We start from the raw sequence: 23,960 nt of genomic DNA, 5'->3' as shown, positions 1-23,960 counted from the left end.
GGACTTTTCTGCCCAGGGTTGACTTTGAACCTTGATCCTCCAAGCTTCAGCTTCTTAGTACCTAGGATTATAGACATGAGTCTCTTCTCTTCTCTTCTTTTCTTTCTTTTTGTTGTTGTCAATTGTGGGGTCTGAACTGTGGGCCTGGGTGCTAGCAGTCCCTCAGCTCTTCAGCTCAAGGCTAATGTTCTACCACTTGAGTCACAGCACCACTTCCGGCTTTTTCTGCTTATGTGGTACTGAAGAACCGAACCCAAGGCCTCTTACATGCAAGGCAAGCACTCTACCATTGAACCACCTTCCCAGCCCTAAAGTTTCTTAAAGGGATAATTTAATTGATTTTGAGTTAGAATTCAGAGTTGAGTAACACTTCGGAAACATGTTCCAGTATAATAAGGCCTGCCAGTGACCTTATGAACTATATTTAACAAATAGAAATTACAGGGCTGGGAAGGTGGCTCAGTGGTAGAGCGCTTGCCTTGCATGCATGAGGCCCTGGGTTCGATTCCTCAGCACCACATAAGGAAAAACAAAAAAGCCAGAAGTGGCGCTGTGGCTCAAGTGGTAGAGCGCTAGCCTTGAGCTGAAGAGCTGAGGGACAGCGCCCAGGTCCAAAGTTCAGGCCCCATGACCGGACCAAAAAAAAAAATAAAACAAATAGAAATTACATTGAGTGGCCCACACCAGTGGCCCATGCATGTAATCCTAGCTACTCAGGAGGCTGAGATCTGAGGATCGTGGTTCAAAACCAGCCTGGGCAAGAAGTCCGTGAAACTCTTTATCTCCAATAAACCACGAGAAAACTGGAAATGGTGCTGTATCTCAAGTGGTAGAGCACTGTCCTTGAGCTGAAGAGCTGAGGGACAGTGCTCAGGCCTAGAGTTCAAGCCCCACGACCAAAAAAAAAAAAAAAATTACACTGAAAAAGCAAAGACCGAAGAAACATTTTGGGCACTGAAGGAGCACAGGTTATCAGAAACATAGAAGGCCACTAAGAACGACAGATGAATGTAAAAGATTATTTCTTTCAGGGTATGGGCATGGCTCAAGTAGGAGAACAATTGCCTCAAAAGTCTGAGTCCCTGATGAAAGACAGAAGGGGGAGAGTTAGTTCTTTTCTGCTTTGGCATTTTCTCTGTAACCCTTGTAGACTTCAGATATTCCATCATGAACCACCTGTGATTAGAATGTAGTAGGTTGTTGGTGTCTTTAAAAATTACAAATCTAGGGGCTGGGATGGTGGCTCAGTGGTAGAGCGCTTGCCTTGCATGCTCGAGGCCCTGGGTTAGACTCCTCAGCACCACATAAGAAAAAAGAAAAAAGCCGGAAGTGGTGCTGTGGCTCAAGTGGTAGAGCATTTGCCTTGAGCTGAAGAGCTGAGGGACAGCGCCCAGGCCCAGAGTTCAGGCCCCACCACCGGACCCAAAAAAAAAAATTACAAATCTAATTTGCAGGGGTCTTTCATGTAAGTTTCTTAAAATTCACTCCTAGAAATCTCATCTATAGCTAGTGTAGGCAAGTTTCTCTGAATAAATACACTTCTGTTTGTTTACATTGTTTTCATAGTTATTATAACTGTGCATCGCCTTATTGTTCACTATAAAATGAATTTGTTTCAAAATTCTAAATGCTTCTTAAATTTGAAGTGAAATTCACACAAAAAACACCATTTGAACCACAGTTCAGAGGCATTTAATGTATTCAGTGTTTGCAGCTATCAGCTCGCTCTAACCTTAGAACTGTTTATCAATGCATAAAACCCCACAACTTGAAATTACCATTTCCTATCTCCCACAAATAGACATAGAACAACATTAAAAGTACATTAGAAGTAAACACAAATACCAACTGGATATTATTAATGCCTAGTATCAGAGATTTTTCTACATTAAAAAGAGATATAGGAGGATGGGCCCTGGTAGCTCATGATTGTAATCCTTACAAAGGAAGTTGAGATTTGAGGATTGAGATTCAAAGCCAGTCTGGGTAGGAAGGTTTGTGATATTTTTATCTCCAATTAACCACACAAATAACCCTAACCCTGAAGTGCAGCTGTAGTTCAAGTAGTAGAGCACTAGCCTTGAGAAAAAAGCTAAAGGACATTGCCCATGCCCTGAGTTTAAGCCCCAGAACTGGCACATGTGTACACACACACACACACACACACACACACACACACACACACACACACACACACACACACACACACACTAGGAATGTTAATGTGTGTGAAAAAAGTATATAGGAATATTATATGTATGCATGAAAATGTCACAATGAAGGCTGGGCATCAGTGGCTTATGCCTATATTTCTAGCTACTCAGGAGGCTGAGATCTAGGATCACATATTGAAGCTAGCCTGGGCAGGAAAGTCCATGAGCTGAGTGTCTCCAATTAACCACCAAAAAAGTCAGAAGTAGAGCCGTGGATTAAGTAGTCAAGTGCTAGCCTTGAGCACAAAAATTCAATGGGCAGTGTCCAGGCCCTGGTTTTAAGCCCCAGGACTGGTATATATGTACAAAAAGTTACAATCAATCCCATTATTTTGCACAATTAATATACTCTAATATATAAAAGATGTTAGTAAATGTGCGGAGGTATTTAAGACAAATCAGCACTAAATCACAACTTTCTGCTTGGTATACTCTGGAGAATTAAAAAGTTTTCTCACTATGAGATTTACTGCTTTATAATGTTATTCTCTTTCACACTGAAATAGTCTTTAGTATTTCTAGGTTCATCTCTTCCTTAGCTTCTTTGTTAAAGGACTTTTATACTGTTTCCAAAATCTTCTCTAACTGAATTTCTAGAATTCAGAAAGTGTTTGCTACTAAGTATAGTAATTATTGTTTTCATTGTTCTTCTTGATCATACAAAATCAATACTCACCAATCAGAAAACTAGATGATTTGAGATTACTACAGAAATAATGCAGACATCATTCTCAAAAAGAGAAGAGAAGAGAAAAGAAAAAAAGAAACTTTAAGAGTTAATGAAAAATAAGAGTATACTGTACACTGCAAGATTAGAAATTATTGTAGTAAACTTCTTTTTCAGAGGTTTTTTTTTTTATAGTTTGCTTTGTTTTCTTAATGCTGAGATTGAATCCAGGGCCTCATGCAATTGTTAAGCACAAACTCTACCACAAAACTACAGCCTAGAAATATCTTCTCCACTTTTATATATGTGTTTCAACAAAGCTATATGTATAGCTGGTCACTGTGAAATTCAGTCTTCTGTGGTTAAAAAAAAAAATACAGCTTTGCAAGTAAGTCCTTCTCTGTAATGGTTTCAGGTGGAGAGTGTCTAAGAATTGTTTTTCATGATAAAAGAGTTTTACTCTAAATTAAATCCTTAATTTAAAAAATTTAATTTAAAAAATTTAATTAAAAAAAACTTGTCCATGATAGCCAGGACTGCTTCTATGTTTTCCATGCACAGTAAAACTTTGGAGGAAAGCTGTCAGACAATTATCAGACAATAACTTTTTTTTTTTTTTTTTTTTTTTGGTGGAGGGTCCGGTTGTGGGCCCTGAACTCTGTGCCTGGGCGCTGTCCCTCAGCTCTTCAGCTCAAGGCTAGCGCTCTACCACTTGAGCCACAGCGCCACTTCCAGCTTTTTTCTTTTTGCTTATGTGGTGCTGAGGAATTGAACCCAGGACCTCAGGCTTGCAAGGCAAGTGCTCTACCACTGAGCCACCTTCCCAGCCCAATAGACAATAACTTTTAAAATATATCTGAGGGCTTGGAATGTGGCTTAGTGGTAGAGTGCTTGCTTAGCATACATGAAGCTCTGGGTTTGATTCCTCAGTACCACATATACAGAAAAGGCCAGAAATGGGCTGTGGCTCAACTGGTAGAGTGCTAACCTTGAGCCAAAGAAGCTCAGGGACAGTGCCCAGACACTGAGTTCAAGCCCCAGGACTGGCAATATATACCTGAATTAAGATTGACCCTTTATTACTTTGCAAGATAGAGATAAAAGTCATAAAAGATTCTGACAAAGACTAAAGCTGGTAAATATTTAAAATTTTCTAAAGTGTTGAGGTTTAAAAGAATCATAATGCCCTTTGAGGAGTAACAGACAAAAATAAAAATTTCTAAGAATTTATAAGAAATGTAGTGAATTACTAAGTCTTGGCTAATAAAAGGAAAACAAAACAAAAGAGAGAGTACTCAGCTAAGTTATCACTAGTTGCATCACTTCTCCAGTTGCAATGAATCAAAGAGTAGGTTAAAAAGAATGCACACAGACCCGAGAACTGTTTTCACATTTTTGGCTCAGACTTTGCTTTCTGTATATAAAAGCCCTACTAGTGGTTCTATTAAATGAACATTTAACATTTACTATTTTGTTTATAATGGTTAAAACAGTAATGTTTGGCCTTGTCAGCTTACAAAATAAATCATAGCTGTCCTAAAGCTGAGAAGCATGGCTCAGGAAATATCTCTACTAGAGAAGGGTATCCCTTATATAGGCTTTCTAAAGACTATAGCTATCCTGAAGAGACCGACTATTTTAGACTACAGAACAGCCCTATCAAGACAAATGCAGAGGACTTTATTCATGCTGGATAAATGTCAAAAGTCCTTTTCTTTATGAGGAGGAGAAGCAGGGGCTTTTTAAAAGAATATTATGGAACATTTCAAATCATTATTGCAGACTACCAATTCATATAACTTTCTCAAAAGGAAATAATTAAAATAACTATTACAAAATAATTGTTAAAAATAATTCAAAATACTGTGAAAATCATGCTTTACACTGAAGAACCATTTGTCAACTTTAGCTCCCAAAATTCATCAGAATTCATCACCTTCATCCAAAAAATTATCTAGATGTCTGAAATAGCCTCTAAGTAGTCACCGTACTTCCACTTTTCTCTGTATAGTTATTCTCCATTCAGAATGGCTAGAATGATTCTTTTGGCTTGTCTTTCATTAAATCCATCCATATCTTCCCATACTCCTCAGCTACTGTGCATACCGTAGAAGGCCCTGTTTGATGTGATATCTTCCCGATCCAACCTTTTCTTATATCCTTACTCACTCCTCCCTGGGAAGAAATCTAGCTTATCGCTTGGTTTTACCAATATGGGAAGAAAAACAAAATTCTTGGCTCAGCTCTTCCCTTTTCATTTTAGAATGCAAAACTCTCTTGAGAATAATTCTCCTCTATTTCTCCATACACTTAAGTCTTCAGGGGCTGCCCAATTGGGATCAGTACAACCAAGACAAGCAACTACCTGTCTATCCACAATTATGTAGATTCTGGCCTTTTTTTCCTCTTGTGTTTATATTCTAGGAAGAGAGGAGGAATACTAATTATAAACAACACTAAAAACCCTAAAACAGTGAAGTACATAAGCAAGTCACACACACCTTTTGTGGGATACACAAACTAGAAATGCTAGAAATGCTCATCTCTGGGAAGTGTTTTATAAGTGCCTTTTCTTCATACACCTTCTAGTTTAGATACTTTTAGCAATAAATATGGGCTACTTTTTTAATCAGGGAAAAAAATAGCCAAAACTTTGATGATCATTAAAAGGTAAAGCTTCGAAGGTTTTCAGAAGAATCCTGAGTAATCTAATCAAATTGAAGATTGTTATCAAATTATTACCTCTAATCATAATTACATATAATATAGACACTACATTTTAACCTTTGTACTTTGCCTAAACTTTTTTCAGTGACAAAGCAAAATTACATGTTTACATAAAACTGCATTTTCACTCTTTTTATATAATTATTCAATACAAAGAAAATGCAAGATTAAACAAACTGCCTAATTTTAATGATTATATATTTGACTCCATAACAACAACTCTTACTCATACATTTTATACTGTACTTTTTGGCTCTTGGTAGTTTCTATCCATTTCTGTCCTAAATATCAATACACCTTCATAAATACCCATATTTAGCAGAAAGTTCTAATTTTTCTAGCTTTGCTTATCAATTAATTTAAAGATTACATTTTAAATAGTTACTAATCAATTTTTAATTTTCTTCAGGCTTTCTTGAGCAACTTTCATCAATATATAATCATCTAAGCCTATAAACTTTTTATAGTTTTACCAGTTAAATCTTTTCCTTCTCTCTATATTAATATGCATCATCTACATAGTTTAACCTTTCTAAGAATAATGTGTAAGGTCTGTACTGCAAAACCAAATCTTGAAAGCAAGTATTTTTTATAAATTAAATACTTAAAGTACCGGTATTTATCTATTCCCTAACACATGTGCTTTGTATGCCAACAGAGAGAGTCAAAGGTAAGGAAGAAAAAAAAATCCTTTCACCCCTGGAAGAGTGTGTGTCCTTAACTAACTTAGGGTACATATTTTGCATTCCAGAGGTAAGAGATAAGAGAACAAAAAGTTAAAAGTTCCATTATATGTGGAACTTTTAAAAAGATAATCCTGAATGGCAAGTACATCATTCACTTCTTTTTCTTTTAACTATGTAAGGATTTTAACTCAGTGTCTCAGTACTTGCTAGGCAAGTACTATACCACTTGAGCCATGCCACTAGACTTTTTGCTTTTAAGGGGTTGCTTTGTTTTATTTTGTTTTCAAATATGGTTTTATGATTTTGCTTGGACTGGCCTCACATATAATCTTCCTATCTCCCCCTTCCAAGTACCTGGATTATAAGTATATGCTATTACACCTGCCTATTTATTCATTTTTAAAGTCTTTATCAAAGTATAATACTGTAAAATTTACTCATTTAAAGCATATAACTCAACTATGTTCAGTAAATTTTCAGAGCTATGCAACCTTCATCAAAATCTAGTTATAGAACATTTCCATCAGTATCACTATAAAGCAGTGTAGTACAATTAAACAATACAGAAGATTCTAGAGTCAGCTTTTCTAGATTTAGGGCTTATCAGCTACATGAACTTTGGCAAGTTGTTAAACCTATAATGCTCTGATATCACTTATTTTTGTTTGTTTGTTTGTTTCACATTCTGTGTTCTTATCAGACATAGAGAAACAGCAATTAAGATACAAAGTCCCTTACCAAATTAAGTTTAGGAAGAGAAAAGGGAAAGGTAAGTGAAACAAAGCAAAACAAAGTAATAATGACAAGCATTATGACAAAAGAAAGAAATGGGAGTGTTAGGGGAGCGCAAGGACACTACTCTAGCCAGTAGTCGGGCTGTATAGTCTTCTTGACGTATACTCCACTCTCACACTTCCACTGCTTCATGAAATGACGCCTCATCAGAAGCCAGGATATGTAACCACATCCAAGGCAATAGGCACAGTAAAGACCTGCAGGCAGCATAGAGGAAAAGTATAAAAGTCTATGGAAGGACCAAGGTTTAGTAATAGGCAATAAACAGAAAAAGGCATGAAGCTTAGTTGGTTTGGGGGAGAATGGTAGGAGAGTTAAGACAGATACCAGATCTCTGCATTATTTCACAATTTAAATCATCCCTTCTGTATCCAACAGTTTGAATCAACATTATGTCACTGAACATATCTACAGTCTGAGTAAATTCACCATCACCATGGGCCAAACTGTGGAAGAACACTCCTCACTTACTAAAAACAGCAGCTTTTAAAATATAATATTATTTCAAATAAAAACACTTGAAAAATATTTTATTTGACTATTTTGAGGATGTTCCAGATATGATTTGTGTTTCTTTTTCTTTTTCTTTTTTTTTTTTTGGTTGGTCGTGGAGCTTGAACTCTGGGCTTGGGTGCTGTCCCTGCACTCTTCAGCTTAAGGCGAGCGCTCTACCGCTTGAGCCACAGCTCTACTTCTGGTTTTATAGTGGTTTATTGAGGATAAGAGTCTCACAGACTTTTCTGCCTGGGCTGGCTTTGAATCATGATCCTCAGATCTCAGCCTCTTGAATAGCTAGGATTATAGGCGTGAGCTACCGGCGCCTGGCTTGATTTGTGTTTCTTTAATGGATGAGACTCCCACATGAGGGGAATGAATGTAAGGCAGAGAACTCAGAATAAGGAAAGGTATCAAGGCAACAAAGAGGACACTCATAAGGGAACAGTATATAATACAGTCTGATTTTTAAGAGTTTTCTATTCATACAGAAAATTCTGAAAGATATTTGAATACTGAATCAAGATATACACTGAAAGGCTGTAGGTGTCAGTTTGAGGAAATGTAGACTTCCAGTATATATAAGTACTAGGCAGTGAGTGCTGCATATTATGTGATTTAAATTAGGGCTAGATATATCACACTGGGCCAACAGAAGAGAGTCAGGACATCCAACAACACAGGTTAGAGGAAATTGGGGAAGACCAAAAGGCAAGAAAAATGAAATTGAGGAGGTATATCTGAGAGACACTAAAAGAATCTTTAAGATGGCCACTGATTGCAGAAAGTCAATAATGTTCTCCATTTGATAAGCATCATTTATATGATCATATGCACATAGCTATTGAGCCCTTGTGTTCTTCTCCTAAGAATATTTTCCTTTGTTCTCACTATGTGAATGTTTAGACTGCTATTTAATTAATCATGTCCAAGTGTAATTATTTGTCTTTTATTATTCATTGGGTATACTTGTAGATTTATAGGCACATTCTAATTACTACAAATGAGGGAAACTATGAAGCCTGTTTCTTTGGGTCTGGCTTACTTTGCTTACTACAATTCTTTCAAATCTTTCCATTTCCTTACAAATAGGGTAATATCATTCTTTTTGATGGAACCATAGAATTTTATTGTGTATTTTCTTGATCTATTCATCCACTGAGGGGCATCTGGGTTGATCTATTTCTTGGCTATGGTAAACAATGCTACAATGAACACGGTTTGCTGGTGGCTTTAATGTAGCCTAGTTTGTGGTTAATTAGATAGATGCTCAGGAGTAGGATTGCTGGATTATATAGGGAACCTCCATACAGCTTTACAGAGTGGTTGAACAAGTTTACATTCCCCCCAACAATGTAGTAGCATTCCCTTTTGACCACATCCCCTCTAGCATCTGTTATTGTCAGTTTTCTTGAAATGGACATTTTCTAACTTGGTTTCTAGACTTTTGGGGGGCGGGGGGAGATTTCTTATCTAATTCCATCCTTTCCTAGCCACCAACATTTTCTCTTTCTAGAACTTTTTAGTTAAACTTTTGAATTAACCCTTTTAATTCTCCTATTCCCATCTCCTTTCCCCTTCCTTCTCCCTTCCCCACTCTCTTTCTACTTTATAGATTACCTCAACTATATATCTATTTTTCTAGATTTTAAAAAGTCTCATGGTTTCCCTCCCCTGTTATCATCTACTTATTTTCCAAAGCTCTCTCTTGATCTGTAAATGTTCACACTGTTTTATAGTATTCTTCTCTCCTTTCTTTTTCATTTATTCTCATCTTTAAGTAGTAACAGTTATCATTCAAAAAATCAATTTATGAATACAACACATCTTAACTGTCACCCCTTTCATCATTCTTCCCTATCTCTTATTTTGTCAACTTTGTAGGATATGTATTGAATTTATTGACAGTATTATCTCCCTACTTTCTGCTCTCCTTTCTACAGTTGCTAAAACAGTTGCTCAAATGTGAGAGAAAATTAGCCAAAAGGGCTTCCCTCACCTTTCCTCATCTCTCCACTTTCCTCCTATCTTATCCCCTCATCCTCTTGTCCCTCTTTCTGGTCTCCTCCTCCCCTTCTTTTACTACTTTTCTTCTTCCTTTATTCTTCTTCTTCTTTCTCCTTACTCCCTCTCTCCCTTTCTCCCTCCTACCTTTTCTCCCTTCTCCCCTCTCCATCTACCTTTCTCAAAATTATAGGTTTTTCTTTTCTGGAAATGTCTTCAGTTTTCTACATTTTCCGTCTCTCCCCTTAATTATCTACTCTGCTTTAGTCTCTATATTTCATGTTAAAGAACTTCCACAAATATCTGTTTATTAGTATTTAGCTAGGAGTCACAATCTTTTTTTGTTTGTTTGTTTTTATTGGTCATAGGGCTTGAACTCTGGGCCTGGGCGCTGTCCCTCAGCAATTCAGCTCAAGGCTAGCCCTCTACCACTTGAGCTACAGCACCACTTCCTTTTTTCTGGTGGTTTATTGGAGATAAGAGTCTTACAAACTTTCCTGCCTGGGCTGGCTTTTGACTGTGATCAACAGATCTCAGCCTCCTGAGTAGCTAGGGTTACCGGCATGAGCCAACAGCATACAGCTCACAATCCTTTTCAAAAAAAAAAGACAAGATGCAGATATCTTAGGCTATGAGGATTATATAATCTGTAGCAACTACTCATCTCTGCCAAACTAAAGTAAAAGCAGCCATAAACAGTACAAATGAATGAATAAAACTATTCTACTAAATTTCACAGGTGCTGAAATACAAATCTCATATAATTTTCACATTATGAAATGTTTATTTTGATTTTTAAAAAACTATTATGTTAAGCAGAAAAATGCTTTCAAAGATCTCCACATTCTTCTTCCTGGAACCTTTCATAAGCTCAAGTGGCAAAAGGGCACTGAAGTTTCAAACAGAATGAATGTTCCTAATCAATTGATCTTAAATTAAGGAGATTCAGTGCCATCACAAGTCTTCTTTAAAAATGCCAAAGGGAGGCTGGAAAACTGGCTTGGTGGTAGAGTGCTTGCCTTCTATGCATGAGGCCCTGGGTTCGATTCCTCAGCACCACATAAGCAGAAAATGCCAGAAGTGGCACGGTGGCTTAAGTGGTAGAGCGCTAGCCTTGAGTTGAAAAACTGAGGGACAGTGCCCCACGACCAAAAAAAAAAAAAAAAAAAAGCCAAAGGGAACAAAAAAGAAGGTCATAATGTTACAATGTGAAAAAGGACTTAACTTCACTCTTGCAGGTTTGAAGACAGACAAAGGGGATGAACTATGAGCAAAGGAATAGGGGTAACTTCTAGTAGCCCAAAGAGCAATCAAGTTGACACACACATATCCCTACTGGTCTCAGAAAAAAGGACATAGCCAACACCCTGATTTCAGCTCAATGAGATGTATACTCTACAGCAGTATAAGACAAAAGCTTCTGTCTTCTTTGAAACCATTAAGTTTGTGGTAATTTATTACAAAAGCCATAGAAAAAGATAAACATTTTTAAAATATATATCATTGTCATAAAAATCAAACTAAACAAGCCAGGTAGTGGCTCATGCCAGTGATCCTACCTCTGAGGAGCTGAGATCTGAGGATCATGGTTCAAAGCCAACCCAAACAGTAAAGTCCATGAGACTCTTATGTCCAATAAGCTACTCAGAAAATAGAGCTATGGCTCAAGGGGTAGAGCACTAGCCTTGAGCAAAAGAATGCCAGGGACAGCGCCTAAGCCCTGAGTTCAAGCCCCAGGACCAGGGGAAGGGATTGGGGTGGGGGGTGGAGGAGGGGTGTTCAAAACAAGGCAGATGATACAAGCTAAGCCAAGAGGATCTTAAGCCAAAATTCAGCCTAAGCTATGTAGCAAGACTGTCTCAAAACACTCAACACAACAAAAACAAGTAGTAAGCTAAATTTAGTGCATATGCCATAGTATTTTGGTTTTTAGTATATACTCTTAAATAAAACTAAGATTAAACTCCAATGCTTGCACTACTTAATAACTGTAATCTTGGGTAGGCAACTCAAAGCTTTGTGTCTGGATTTTCTTATCTATGATACTAACAACATTTACACCGTAAGGAGGTGAAGAGGATTAACTGAAATATTAAAGTGCTTTAAATATGGTACATAAATATGTAAAGCGCATAAAATGTTGCCTGGACTCAGTAAATGCAAATTTATTCTGTAAATTAATAATTAAAGAGGTGAGTGAGGTAAGCCAAGCTCAAGAAAGGCAAACATCACATGGTCTCATTTGTAGAGTATTGCACTAAAATGATGATGATGATGATGATGATGATGATGATGATGATGACGACGACGACAGTAATGACAATGGGATATGAAAGAAAAGGCCCAAACTTCATCCTACAAAATCTGTAATTAGCCTAATAAGCCTAAGTAGCCTAATATCTCAACTAGTTAGGATACAAAGATTTAGGAAGATCTTAGTTGGAAGTTAGCATGGGAAAAAGTAAGCAAGACCCTAACTCAACAAAAAAGTTGAGCAGTCAGTCCATGCCTGTCATCCCCAAAACCATGATACTCTACAAGAAACATAACTAAAGTAAAAAGGTCTGGAGGTGTGACTCAAGTAGTAAGGTGTCTGCCTAGCAAGTTTGAGGTCCTGAGTTTGACTCCCCAGTGCCACAGAAGGGATTAATGAAATGGAAACCTGCTATGTTGAGAAGAGTCAAACATTATCAAACATAATTCTTACAATAAACTAAAAAAGTATGATTATTTTAATTGCTGAAATAATGATTCTGATTTTTTAAATGTTTTTAGATCAAGTTGCATTTCTAACCGAAAATTTTTTCAGTTTATTTCCAGCTTACACATTTTAATATGCAAATATAAAATAGGAATAGAGTATAACAAATTGAATGTGGTATAATAAACTATAATTAATATGTTATTAAATTCTAAGAGAAGTGAAAACTGTAGTTAGGGTTAGAAAATACTTTCTTGAAAAATGGCATTCATATAACTATATTTCCTAAAAATTACAAGATTATAAGGGATTACAAGATATTCATTGAGCTATACAAGCTCAATCTTCAATAACTATATTCAACTTTATAAAAATACATGGGTTTTGCTGCTGATCACATGTATGGTGTATAGTGTACACTGTTATATGTTATAGACTGTGATAGACAATTTGCTCCAGGAAAGTTAGAATAAACTTGTGACTTTAAATGAGCATCATTATTCCACAACACTGTGAAATTTGGAAATTACGTAATCACTTAACCACAATTAAAAAAAAAAAAAAAAGAACCTTGGGGAAGATAGGGAGGGAAGGGATGGTAGGGGGAAAACAATGGAGGGGCTAACAATGCTCAATAGGAAATGTACTCATTACCTTGCTCATGTAACTGTAACCCTCTGTATAGTATCTTTACAATAAAAAATTTAAAAAAAATTAAAAAAAACAAAAAATAAATAAAAAATAAAGTTGCTGCAGTTAAAAAAAAAAATACATGGGTTTGAAGAGAAATGCACGCATATATGCACTATGCCCAAAACACCACTATTAAACCTACACAAGAAAACTATGTTTGTTTGTTTGTTTGTTTTTAAAGAAAGACACAAAAAAAGAGGGACTGGGAATGTGGCTTAGTGGTAGAGTGCTTGCCTAGCATGCACAAGGCCCTAGGTTCGATTCTTCAGTACCACATAAACTATAAATAAGAGAAATAAAATTAAAAAGAGAAAAAATTATAAAAAAAAGAAAGAACAATACATGTTTGAAAATTTCTATGTTTAAGTCAACAGCAGTCAGAGACGAGGAAAGCCAGTTACTAAAAGATTTATTGTTTAGTTAAAACTCAGTTTACAATTCAAAGGAGTTTTAAAATCTCTGTGCTGTTATGAAGTTTTATGAGGTTTATAGTGAATATGAAAACAGAAATAAAAATATCTGGCAAACAGAAAATGCCAAAGATATTTCCAACATTATCAGCATGAATTTTCCTCTATCATTGCTTCTTACCTTATTTCAAATAACCAACTTTACCTCAACTCCCTAAAAGACAATTGTTTCCTAGCATCTCTTTCAAAATCCAAATGTCTGAGGAACAAAGCTGAACAGAGAATTTAATTTATATTTTTGTCGGTTGAGGGGATTGAACTCTGGGCCTGGGCGCTGTCCCTGAGCAATTTCAGTTCAAGGTAAGTACTCTACCATTTGAGCCACAGTGCCACTTCCAGTTTTCTGCTGGTTAATTGGAGATAAAGAGTCTCACAGATTTTCCTACCTGGGATGGCTTTGAACCATGATCATCAGATCTCAGCCTCCTGAGTAGCTAGGATTACAGGCATGCATCAGCTACCAGCACCCAGCAAGAATTATTTTTATAAATTTTAAAACTAGAAGGTTAAGTCCACAAGAGTAGCAGTTTTGTTAAGCATTATCAACACCTACAATAGTGCATGATATTTGATATAGTTTAACAAATATTTACTGAATTAATAATTTGAACAATCTTAATTAGAGAAGGCAGGAGCCAGGACTGATGGTTCACACCTATAGTCCTAACTACTAGGAGGCTGAAATCTGAGTATCACAGTTTGAAACTCTAACGGGAAAATCTGAAACTTATTGAAATAGAATGTTATGGAAGAGAATATAGCACAAAATATTATTTAAACGACTGTACATGTAACTGGAAAAAAAACTGAAAGGTGATAGTAGGTATTTTTATGAGTTTTTTACATCTCTTAAAGGACATTTTCTAATTCTCTGCTTTACATTCTCTGTTTTATGTGAAACTCTTCACTGTAAAAATAAAGATATATAAAGATTGCATTGCACTTTTTAACTTTTTAATTATTAATCGAAATCTAATTTGCACTAAAAAGTAGTGAGCTATAATATTTGCTGAAATGTTGTTTGCTGCAAAAATCTCAATGTTTGGTCAACTAACACTGAAGTTTAAATTACGTCTGAAACTCTGGAACTAGATCTTCATGATATTTTAACATGATTTTAATCTTTATAAGGTAACCATCTTCTACAGAAAAATGATTTATAACTTACAGTCAAATTTCGATCCCAGATCTGTATGCTTCCATTCTGGCAGGCAGCTGCTATGAGGTTTCCATCTCTACTGTATGTACATGTAGTAGGAATGACTTTTTTCCCCTGCATTGTCCTTGGTTTAAACACACTCTTCTGCTTCTTTGGATTTTCAACTTCCCATATTCTCACAGTCCTAAAACAAAAAAAGATTTCAGTTATAAAAACCAGTCTAGCTATAAGATGATTTCTTTGTTGCTTTGTATGTCCCTCCCCCATGGTATAACCCATGCTTTCACTGTATTTGATGTTGGTATAATTTGTGGAGGGGAAGGGAAAAAACAAATCGTTTAACTAGGGATACAGGTGGACGCATTGCAACAATGAGATGTACAAGTCATTATGTCGAAAAATGAACTTTACAACTTTGGTGGGGGGGGGTAGGGGGAGGATCGGGTGGGGGGAGGGAGAAGTATGGGAACAGATGGGAAGGGTAAACAAAGAGGAGGCAACAATGCTTGGTAAGAAATGTACTCTTTATCTTGCCCGTGTAATTGTAACTCCCTCCTCTGTATGGTATTCTCACAATTAAAACAAACAAACAAACAAAAAAAAAAAACAGTCTAGCTGGGTGCTGGTGGCTCACACCTGTAATCCTAGCTACTCAGAAGGCTCAGAGCTGAGGATTGCCTTTCAAAGCCAGCCCAGGCAGGAAAGTCCATGAGACTCTTAACCACAAGAAAACCAGAAATGGTGCTGTTGCTCAAGTGGTAGAGCATTAGCCTTGAGCTGAAGAGCTCAGGGACAGTGCCCATGCCCAGCGTTAAAGCCCCACAACTGGCAAAAAAAAAAAAAAAAAAAACAAAAAGCAGTTTAATGTTTATCCTACAATAGTAAATAGGTATCTATAAAGAGTATCTTGATTTTTTTTTTTTTTTTTGCAGTACTGGGGATTGAAGTCAGGACCTTGTGCATATAAGCAAGCATTCTACCACTTCAGGTATGTCCCCTGCCCTGCTTAACTTTTTCTGTTTGTGTGTGTGTGTGTGTGTGTGTGTGTTACCCTGCTTAACTTTTTCTGTTTGTGTGTGTGTGTGTGTGTGTGTGTGTGTATCACATAATGGTTTATGTCCACACTGGCCTCAAACTGCAATCTCCCCAATCTCACCTTTCAGATAACTAAGATCACAGGTATCACGGTACTGAGTTAAATATACTTAAAAAAAAAAAATACCAGGGGCTGGGAAGGTGGCTTCCTGGCAGAGTGCTTGTCTTGTATGCCTGAGGCCCTGGGTTCCATTCCTCAGCACCACATAAGCAAAAAGAAAAAAGCCAGAAGTGGCACTGTGGCTCAAGTGGTAGAGCACTAGCCTTGAGCTGAAGAGCTGAGGGACAGTGTCCAGGCCCAGAGTTCAGGCTCCACGACCAGACCCCCAAAAAAAAAAAAAAAAAAAATACCAAAGCATATACTATAAAACATTCTCAACTAATAAGTAAAGATACTCATGGAAAAAAAGAGAAAACATCTGTATTGTGCCATCATCAAATCAAAAAGCAAGTGGCAAACTGTACTTCAAATCTATTAAAGATGCTCTTTCCAGCCAAGTGCCAAGCAATGGGCATTTCTCAGGACAAATGGCACAAGCACCACAAGGGGGTGGAAGGAAGTCCTGTCACAAAAAGCAGGAGTAGGAGCTGAGATGCCTTGTAGCCAACACTAAGATTGGCCCCCGTCACATACACACAGTTCATGTTCAAGGAGGCAACAGAAGTTCTGGGTTCTGAGGCTGGATGAGGGCAACTTTTGCTGGGCCCCTGAATGTTGTGCTGGTAGAACAAGAATCATCGACGCAGCCTTGATCACAGAGGCTCAAACATAGTGCCCAGGCCCTGAGTACAAGCTTTAGGACTGGCAAAAAAAAAAAAGAATCATTGATGCTGTCTACAATGCACCCAGTAACGAGCTGGTCCACACCAAAGATCCTGATGAAAAACTCCATCAACAGCACATCGTACCAACTGTGGTAGAATTCTACTATTCACTGCCTGGGAACTGCAAGAAGAGAGCCAGGCTGCTCCTGAAAGAGGAAGAGATTTTAAACAAAAAGCAATCCAGCCAGGTGCTGGTGGCTCACGCCTGTAATCCTAGCTACTCAGGAGGCTGAGATCTGAGGATCGCGGCTCAAAGCCAGCCCAGGCAGGAGAGACCGTGAGACTCCTATCTCCAATAAACCACCAGAAAACCAGAAGTGGCGCTGTAGCTCAAGTGGTAGAGCGCTCGCCTTGAGCTGAAGAGCTGAGGGACAGCGCCCAGGCCCAGAGTTCAAGTCCCACGACCGACCAAAAAAAAAAAAAAAGCAATCCAAGAAAATTCAAAAGAAATATGATCAAAGGAAAAAGAATGCCAAAATTTGCAGTGTTTTGGAGGAGTTCAGCAGTTGAATCTTCTTGTCTACATTGCAAGACCAGGCCAGTGTGGCCCAGCAGATGGCTATGTTCTAGAAGGAAAGGAGCTGGAATTCTATCTTGAGGAAGATCAAGGCCCAGAAAGGCAAATAAAAGTCATCCACCATTCTTAACTCATGTAATAAAGGTGCTTTTTTTTTTCTCTTTAAAAAAAAAACAAACCTATTAGAGGTATTGATTAGTTAATACCCTCTAGGACAATGGCTTCCAAATTCTTCTGACTACATATCCTGCTTGGTAGAACTACTGAACATCTACATCATTCATTAAGTCATAAGTTAGTTATATATGCTATATGTTCTCTATAACCTGTACCAAAAAACATACTGAAAATAAATTATTAAAAAAGAAAGATGTCCTGCTCTAGGGTCCAGACAAAGACCTTGTGCCTCTGGTTGCCCCTGAGCTTTCTCAGCAAGAAATAAGTCACAATAGTCTAGATCTGGGGTAGGAACAAACCCTCGTACAGTTTAGAGAAAGAAGCAATGCCACTAAGGGAGGGCAGAATAAAAACCATATTAAGCAGTATGGAGGGTCCTCAAAAGACTAAACATAGAACTTCCCTATGACTCAGCAATCCCACTCCTGGGCATTTATCCAATAGACCATAAACAAGGTTACACTAAAGCTACCAGCGCAATCATGTTCATTATAGCATTGCTTACCATAGCCTAGATATGGAATCAACCCAGATGCCCTTCAGTAGACAAATCGATCAAGAAAATGCTGTATATGTACACAACAGAACTTTATGGCCTGATCAGAAAGAATGATATTGTATCATTCATAAGGAAATTGAAAGACTTGGAAAAAACTAAACTAAGTGAAGTGAGCTGGACCTAAAGGAACATAAGTTGCATAGTTTCCCTTGTTTGTTGTAACTAGAATGTGCCTATAAATCTACAAGTGAACACACTGGATAGTAAAAGAAAAAAATACACTTGGACATGATAAAGGATTCCAGACATTCATACAGTGAGACCAAAGGAGGATATTCTTAGGAGAGGATCACAAAGCCTCAATAGCTATGTGCATATGATCATAGAAAATGATGTTGATGACATGTGTAATGACAGAGACAAAACATATGCAAAGTTCTAGTAAAATAGAAAAAATAAATAACTACATTTGTTAGGAATGGCCTAAAACCCTAATTTGAAAGGTCAAGGTAATTACATTGGGTTAGATAAAAAGCAAGACTCATACAGAATATTTTATTGTATAGATAATTCTATAGATTGGATAGGTAGATAAACAGAAAGAGAGAGCAAAAGGACAGAAAGCATACAGATAAACTTATTTTTTCACAGTGCTAATGTCTGAACTCAGGTCACTGCACTTGCTAGACAGTTATTCTATCACTTGAGTCACATCCTTACATAAACAATTTTCAAAACCCTGTAGTGACCATACTAATGTCAGACAAAAGTAAACTTCAAAACAAGGAATCTAACCAAAGGCAAACAGTTTTTCATGAGTAGTCAATTGCTCGAGACATAACAATCCTAAATATACATGTCCCTAACAGTAAGACTTCAAAATACAAAAGCAAATATAATAGAAAAGATGAAATCACAAATTTATGTGGCTATACACTTAGAGATTTGCCTCTCATTAACTGACAGAGAAAAGGACTCCTTCATTCCCCAAAATGAATATGTATACAAAGGTCTGAAAAACATTCCAACCAATATGAGCTAATTAACATTTATAAAGCACTTTATTGGACAAGTAGATGAACATTTTGTTTCTACTGCGTACTGAACATTCATCAAGACAGGCATATTCTGGATCATAAAAGAAAACTAAACAATTTAAAATAGCTCAAATCAGACAGTGTACTCTATCAAAATTTAAAAGCTGAGTACTGATGGCTCATGCCTGTAATTGTAGCTACTCAGGACACTAAGATCTGAGGATCATGGTTCAAAGGCAACCTGGGCAGAACTTTTACCTTCAATTAACCACCAAAAGCCACAACTGGAGCTGTGATTCAAGAGGTAGAGTGCTATCCTTGAGCAAAAAAAAACAAAACTCGAGGAGAGTGTCTAGGTCCTGAGTTCAAGACATAGAACTGGCACAAAAGTAAGTAAATAAATAATAAATAAGCAATTAATAACAAATGTCCTAGCTCAAATATTTAGAAATACAATAATGAACTTCTAAAAATCCAAGAATCAAGGATTCAAGAGAAAAATCATAAGGGATGTTAAAAATATTTTCAATCCAATAATTATGAAAATAATTATCAAAAGTCATGATATTCAGCTAAAGAAGAACCAAAAACATAAATAATACAGAATGACATTTAGTAGGGGAGGGAAAAAGTCCTCAAATCAATTACTAGAAATGTAACCTTGTGAAAGTAGAGATAAAGGGCTGGGAATGTGGCTCAGTGATAGAGTGCTTGACTAGCATGCCTGAAGCCCTGAGTTTGATTCCTCAGTACCACATATACAGAAAAGGCCAGAAGTGGAGCTGTGGCTCCAGTGGTAGACTGCTAACCTTGAGCAAAAGTAGTTCAGGGAAAATACCAGGCCCTGAATTCAAGCCCCAGGACTGGCCAAAAAAGAAAGCAGGGATAATGAAAAAGAAAATAAATCCAAAGCAAGCAGAGGAAGGATATAGTAAAAATACAAATGAGCCAAACAGAAACCAACAAAATAACCAGTAGAGAAACTAAAAACTGGTTGGTTTTGTTTCCAGTCTGGGCTGGCTTGAATCAGGATGGATCGCAACCTCCTGAGTAGCTAGGATTATAGGCATGAGCCATCAGTAACCATCCCAAAAGCTTTTTTTTGTTTTGTTTTGTTATTCCTTAAAGGAAAATAGAGATAATATCAAATACAAACATTATGAATGAAAGCCAAAGAATATTCACTTCAGAGATTAATGACATGTAAGGATTAACAGTGAATTTTATGCACAATTTTACATAAATTGTGTAGAACATAAAATAAATTTAGATAAAATGAAAAAAATCCTGGAAATGCATAAACTACCCAAAGCTCAGTCAATATACAAAGAATGTAATAAATTACTAGAATATCCTGTATCTGTGTAAAAAGCAGAAAACTAAGAAAACTAAAGTAGTTGAATTCCACCAAATATTTATGAAAGAAATACAGGATGAGATACTAATCCAAAATTTCAAAATCTAATATGCTCCAAAGTCTAAAACATGTCAAGTGATAACATGACACCACAAGTGGAAAACTCTATATGTCACCCTCATATGTGAAATGTTGTTTCATGAACAAAACTATTAAGAACTGGTATGGACATATAGACACCAGCGGCTCTTGCCTATAATCCTAGTTTCTTAGGAGGCTGATACCTCAGTTTCAAGCTAGCCCAAGCAGAAAAGTCAATGCGACTCCAATTCTAATTAACCAGAAAAAAATAATAGAATTACCTTCAAGTCTGTGTATAAGGTGTATATGAAACAAATGTCATGCTTAGATTTGGATTATAGTTCAAGATCCCTCATTATGTACACACAAAAATTCCAAACTCCAAAATTAAAAACATTTCTGGTCCCAATCATTTTGTATACATAAATAATCATCTGATAGTAGTACCAATTCTTTTCTTGTAGAGAAGAGAAAAACTCTCAGAAAATGAAGAGGAAACAATTTCTAATTTATTCTACCAGGCCAGCATTACCCAAATACTAAATGCCAAACTCAGTATAAGAAAAACAAACATACCAAAAACCCAAAAACCTGAAGACAGTATTCCCAATGAATAGACAAAGTTTCTTAACAAAGCACTAGCAAATTCAAAGTAGCAGTGCATAAAGGGATATTTCATGACGAAGTAGCGTTTTAAACCAGAAGTACAAAGGAAAACTAAAAGAACTGAAAAACAAAAAATAGAATACACCATGATGACAGCCTAAAAAAGAAAGATATATGGCCATGTCAACTGATATAAAAATGAGCATTTGAAAAATTCCAATATCCATTCATTTTTTTTTAAGGAATCCTAAAGAAAGGAATAGAACTACCAGAAATAAAAGACAACCAGTCAAAAAAAAAAAAAAAAAGCTAAATTCTTTCCCTTATGCTTGAGAATGAAACAATAAAGTCAGCTCTCACCATTCCTATATACTAGAATTGCTATCTGATGCAATAAATCAAATGAAAGGCTTAGAGGGGCTGGGGAGGTGGCTCAGTGGTAGAGTGCTTGCCTTGCATGCATGAGGCCCTGGGTTCGATTCCCCAGCACCACATAAGCAAAAAGAAAAAAGCCGGAAGTGGTGCTGTGGCTCAAGTGGTAGAGCACTAGCCTTGAGCTAAAAGAGCTGAGGGACAGTGCCCAGGCCCAGAGTTCAGGCCCCACGACCGGACCCAAAAAAAAAAAAAAGAAAGGCTTAGAAATTAGAAAGAAGAAATAAAATTGTCTTTCTTAAGAGACTATATAATCATCAATATAAAAAAATCCTAGGCTGGAGGCCTGGCTCAAACAGAAGGCCGTACCTGGTACTACCAAAAATAAATAAATTCCAACAAGAGACTTTTAAAAGGCTTCTAGAACTAACATGTTTAGTAGTAAAGCAATTTTATTAAATTAAATATTGACATCATAAAAATAAAACCAATCATGAGTAAATGTAAAATCTCTAAAAAAAAAAAAAAGTGCAATCAGTATGTCCCATTTGTAAACTGAAAATTACAAACCATTTCTGAGAGAAAGGATCTACATAAGTGAGAAGATGTATATTCATTGCTTTAATACTATTAATATTATTAATATTTCTATTCCCTCTATGTTGATCTTTAGATTCACTAAAATCCCCACCAAACTGCAGCAGGGTGTGGGGGAGGAAGAAATTAGATAAACTGATTCAAAAACATAAAAATACAAACAACTTGGCATAATTGTTTAAACAATCTTGAAAAAGAACAAAACTAAAATTTGTTTTCCTCAGGTAATTATAATTACACATATAAACACCCACTCATTTTATAAGATCTCCTTGACAGGTTTAGCTTTGTTTCTGTTGTTGAGGTTTAGCTTTTTTCTTCTTTAAATCTTTGTAATCGTAGCTACTCAAGAGACTGAGATCTGAGGATCACAGTTCAAAGCCAGCCCCAGCAGGGAAGTCCATGAGAGTCACCTCCAATTAAGCACCAAAAACACAAAAGTAAAACTGTGGGTCCAGTGGTAGATTGCTAGCTACTCTTGAGCAAAAAAGCTTAGGAACAATGCCCATGCCCTGACTTTAAGCCCCAAGTCTGGACCAACAACAAAACAAAAAACAAAAACAAAACCATGGTATTTTCTCTGAGGCAGTCAAATATTTGGGATTTATTACAGGATGGAAACCTAAAGTTATAAGTTTAAATAATTTTTGCATGTCTTTCCCTAAGCTTACTTGGGACATCATCCACATTTTAACATCACCAAAATTCAGCTCATATTAGAAATATAAGAGCTGAGTATGGTAGTGCACGCCTTGGGAGGTGAAGAATGAGTACTGTTAGTTTGAAGTCAGCCTGGGCTACATTGGGAAACTACCTGAAAAAAAAAAAAAAAAAAAAAAAAAAACCAAAGATTATACTAATCAAAGTTATTTTATGAAGCAGTGAGAAGCAAAATGTAAGCTCAAGTAATAGTTTGAGAATAGTGCACCAAACAACAGCAATGCACTCTGAAACTCTAATATTTAAAACAACTGAAAAAAAGAAATGACAGTATTAAAAGGCACTTTAGGAGACAGAATATCAAGAACATGACAGAGACTGTTAGCCAAATGCTCCAAAGGCTATTGTCTTTTCTTCTCTATTTCCTAGATTCCTTGAAGCTAGACGGGATGAACTGTGACAATGACATCTGACTAAATGGAGTGTAAATCAAGGAAGTTATAAGATTTCGAGGAAGTCTTTACTAAGGTTGCAGACTCTTCTTTACAGTCATCTTACTTCCTCCTTCTACCAATCATCTGGATATGATAGTTGGAATACAAGCAAAATCTTGTCAATGCAAAAAAATATAAGGTTTCCTGTTTCTTGATGTCCCAAGAATCACCAAACCAGTTCTGGAGTGACTAGAACTAGATTTATTAGTGAGAAAGGGGGATAGGAGGAGGGAGGGCAGATAGATAATTGCAGTTATGATATTTCCAGAATTGAATCTAATTTTAATTATACAATATGTGGTCTTTTGTGTCTGGTTTCTTTAACACATTATAATGTACTTGAGTTGTATATAGATTACCACACTTTGTTTATCCATTCACCAAATGAAAGAATTGCAGTTGTTTGCAGTTTCAATTTATCTGGTTACATGGGAAGCATATGTTTATAAGGAACTGTTTATTTTTTGTTTTTTTTTACTATTTTTATTTTTTTTGGGGGGGGGAGGCGGGGTCCGGTCATGGGGCCTGAACTCTGGGCCTGGGCGTACGAACTGAGCCACAGCATCACGTCCGGCGTTTTTCTTTTTGCTCATGTGGTGCTGAGGAATGGAACCCAGGGCCTCAGGCATGCAAGGCAAGCGCTCTACCACTAAGCCACCTTCCCAGCCTTATAAGGAACTGTTTTTCAAACTAGTTATTCATTTTTGCACTCCGCTCTAGCAATAAATGAGCATGCCAAGTGTTTCCCATCCTTATCAGAACTTGAATCATTGGTTGTTTTAAAGTCATTCTAATATGTGTATAGTAGTCAAGTATTATGATTTTAAATTATGTTTTCAAAATAAATAGTGATGTTGAGGATTTTTCTACATGTTGATGATTTTCTATCATTCATTTCTCTTCTCTGGCGAAGTATCTATTCAAATCTTCTAATAAGATATCTATTTTATTACTCTTAAGTTTTGACAACAACTTATTCTCATTACAATTTCTCTCTTTCTGACTGCGAGTGTGTCTCTGTGTGTCTCTGTCT

The 23,960-nt window shown here is 36.6% G+C and overlaps 1 protein-coding gene and 1 pseudogene across 2 annotated transcripts in view; one reads left to right on the top strand and one right to left on the bottom strand.

Moving 5' to 3' along the window:
- Positions 1-23,960, bottom strand: part of Wdr70 (WD repeat domain 70) — a 220,470-nt gene that overhangs the window by 76,275 nt on the left and 120,235 nt on the right. For both annotated transcript variants that reach the window (XM_042690611.1, XM_042690612.1), the window contains one exon: positions 14,620-14,794. In XM_042690611.1, coding sequence (XP_042546545.1) covers positions 14,620-14,794 — 175 coding nt within the window. The remainder of the gene's footprint in view (positions 1-14,619; positions 14,795-23,960) is intronic.
- On the top strand, positions 16,214-17,157 carry LOC122117003 (annotated as a pseudogene).

The sequence above is a fragment of the Dipodomys spectabilis genome, unplaced genomic scaffold (genome assembly GCF_019054845.1).
Source record: "Dipodomys spectabilis isolate Male_0828 unplaced genomic scaffold, ASM1905484v1 ptg000138l, whole genome shotgun sequence".
NCBI lineage: Eukaryota > Metazoa > Chordata > Mammalia > Rodentia > Heteromyidae > Dipodomys > Dipodomys spectabilis.
Note: the sequence above shows the minus strand (reverse complement) of the source record. Positions and strands in the feature narration are given on the sequence as shown.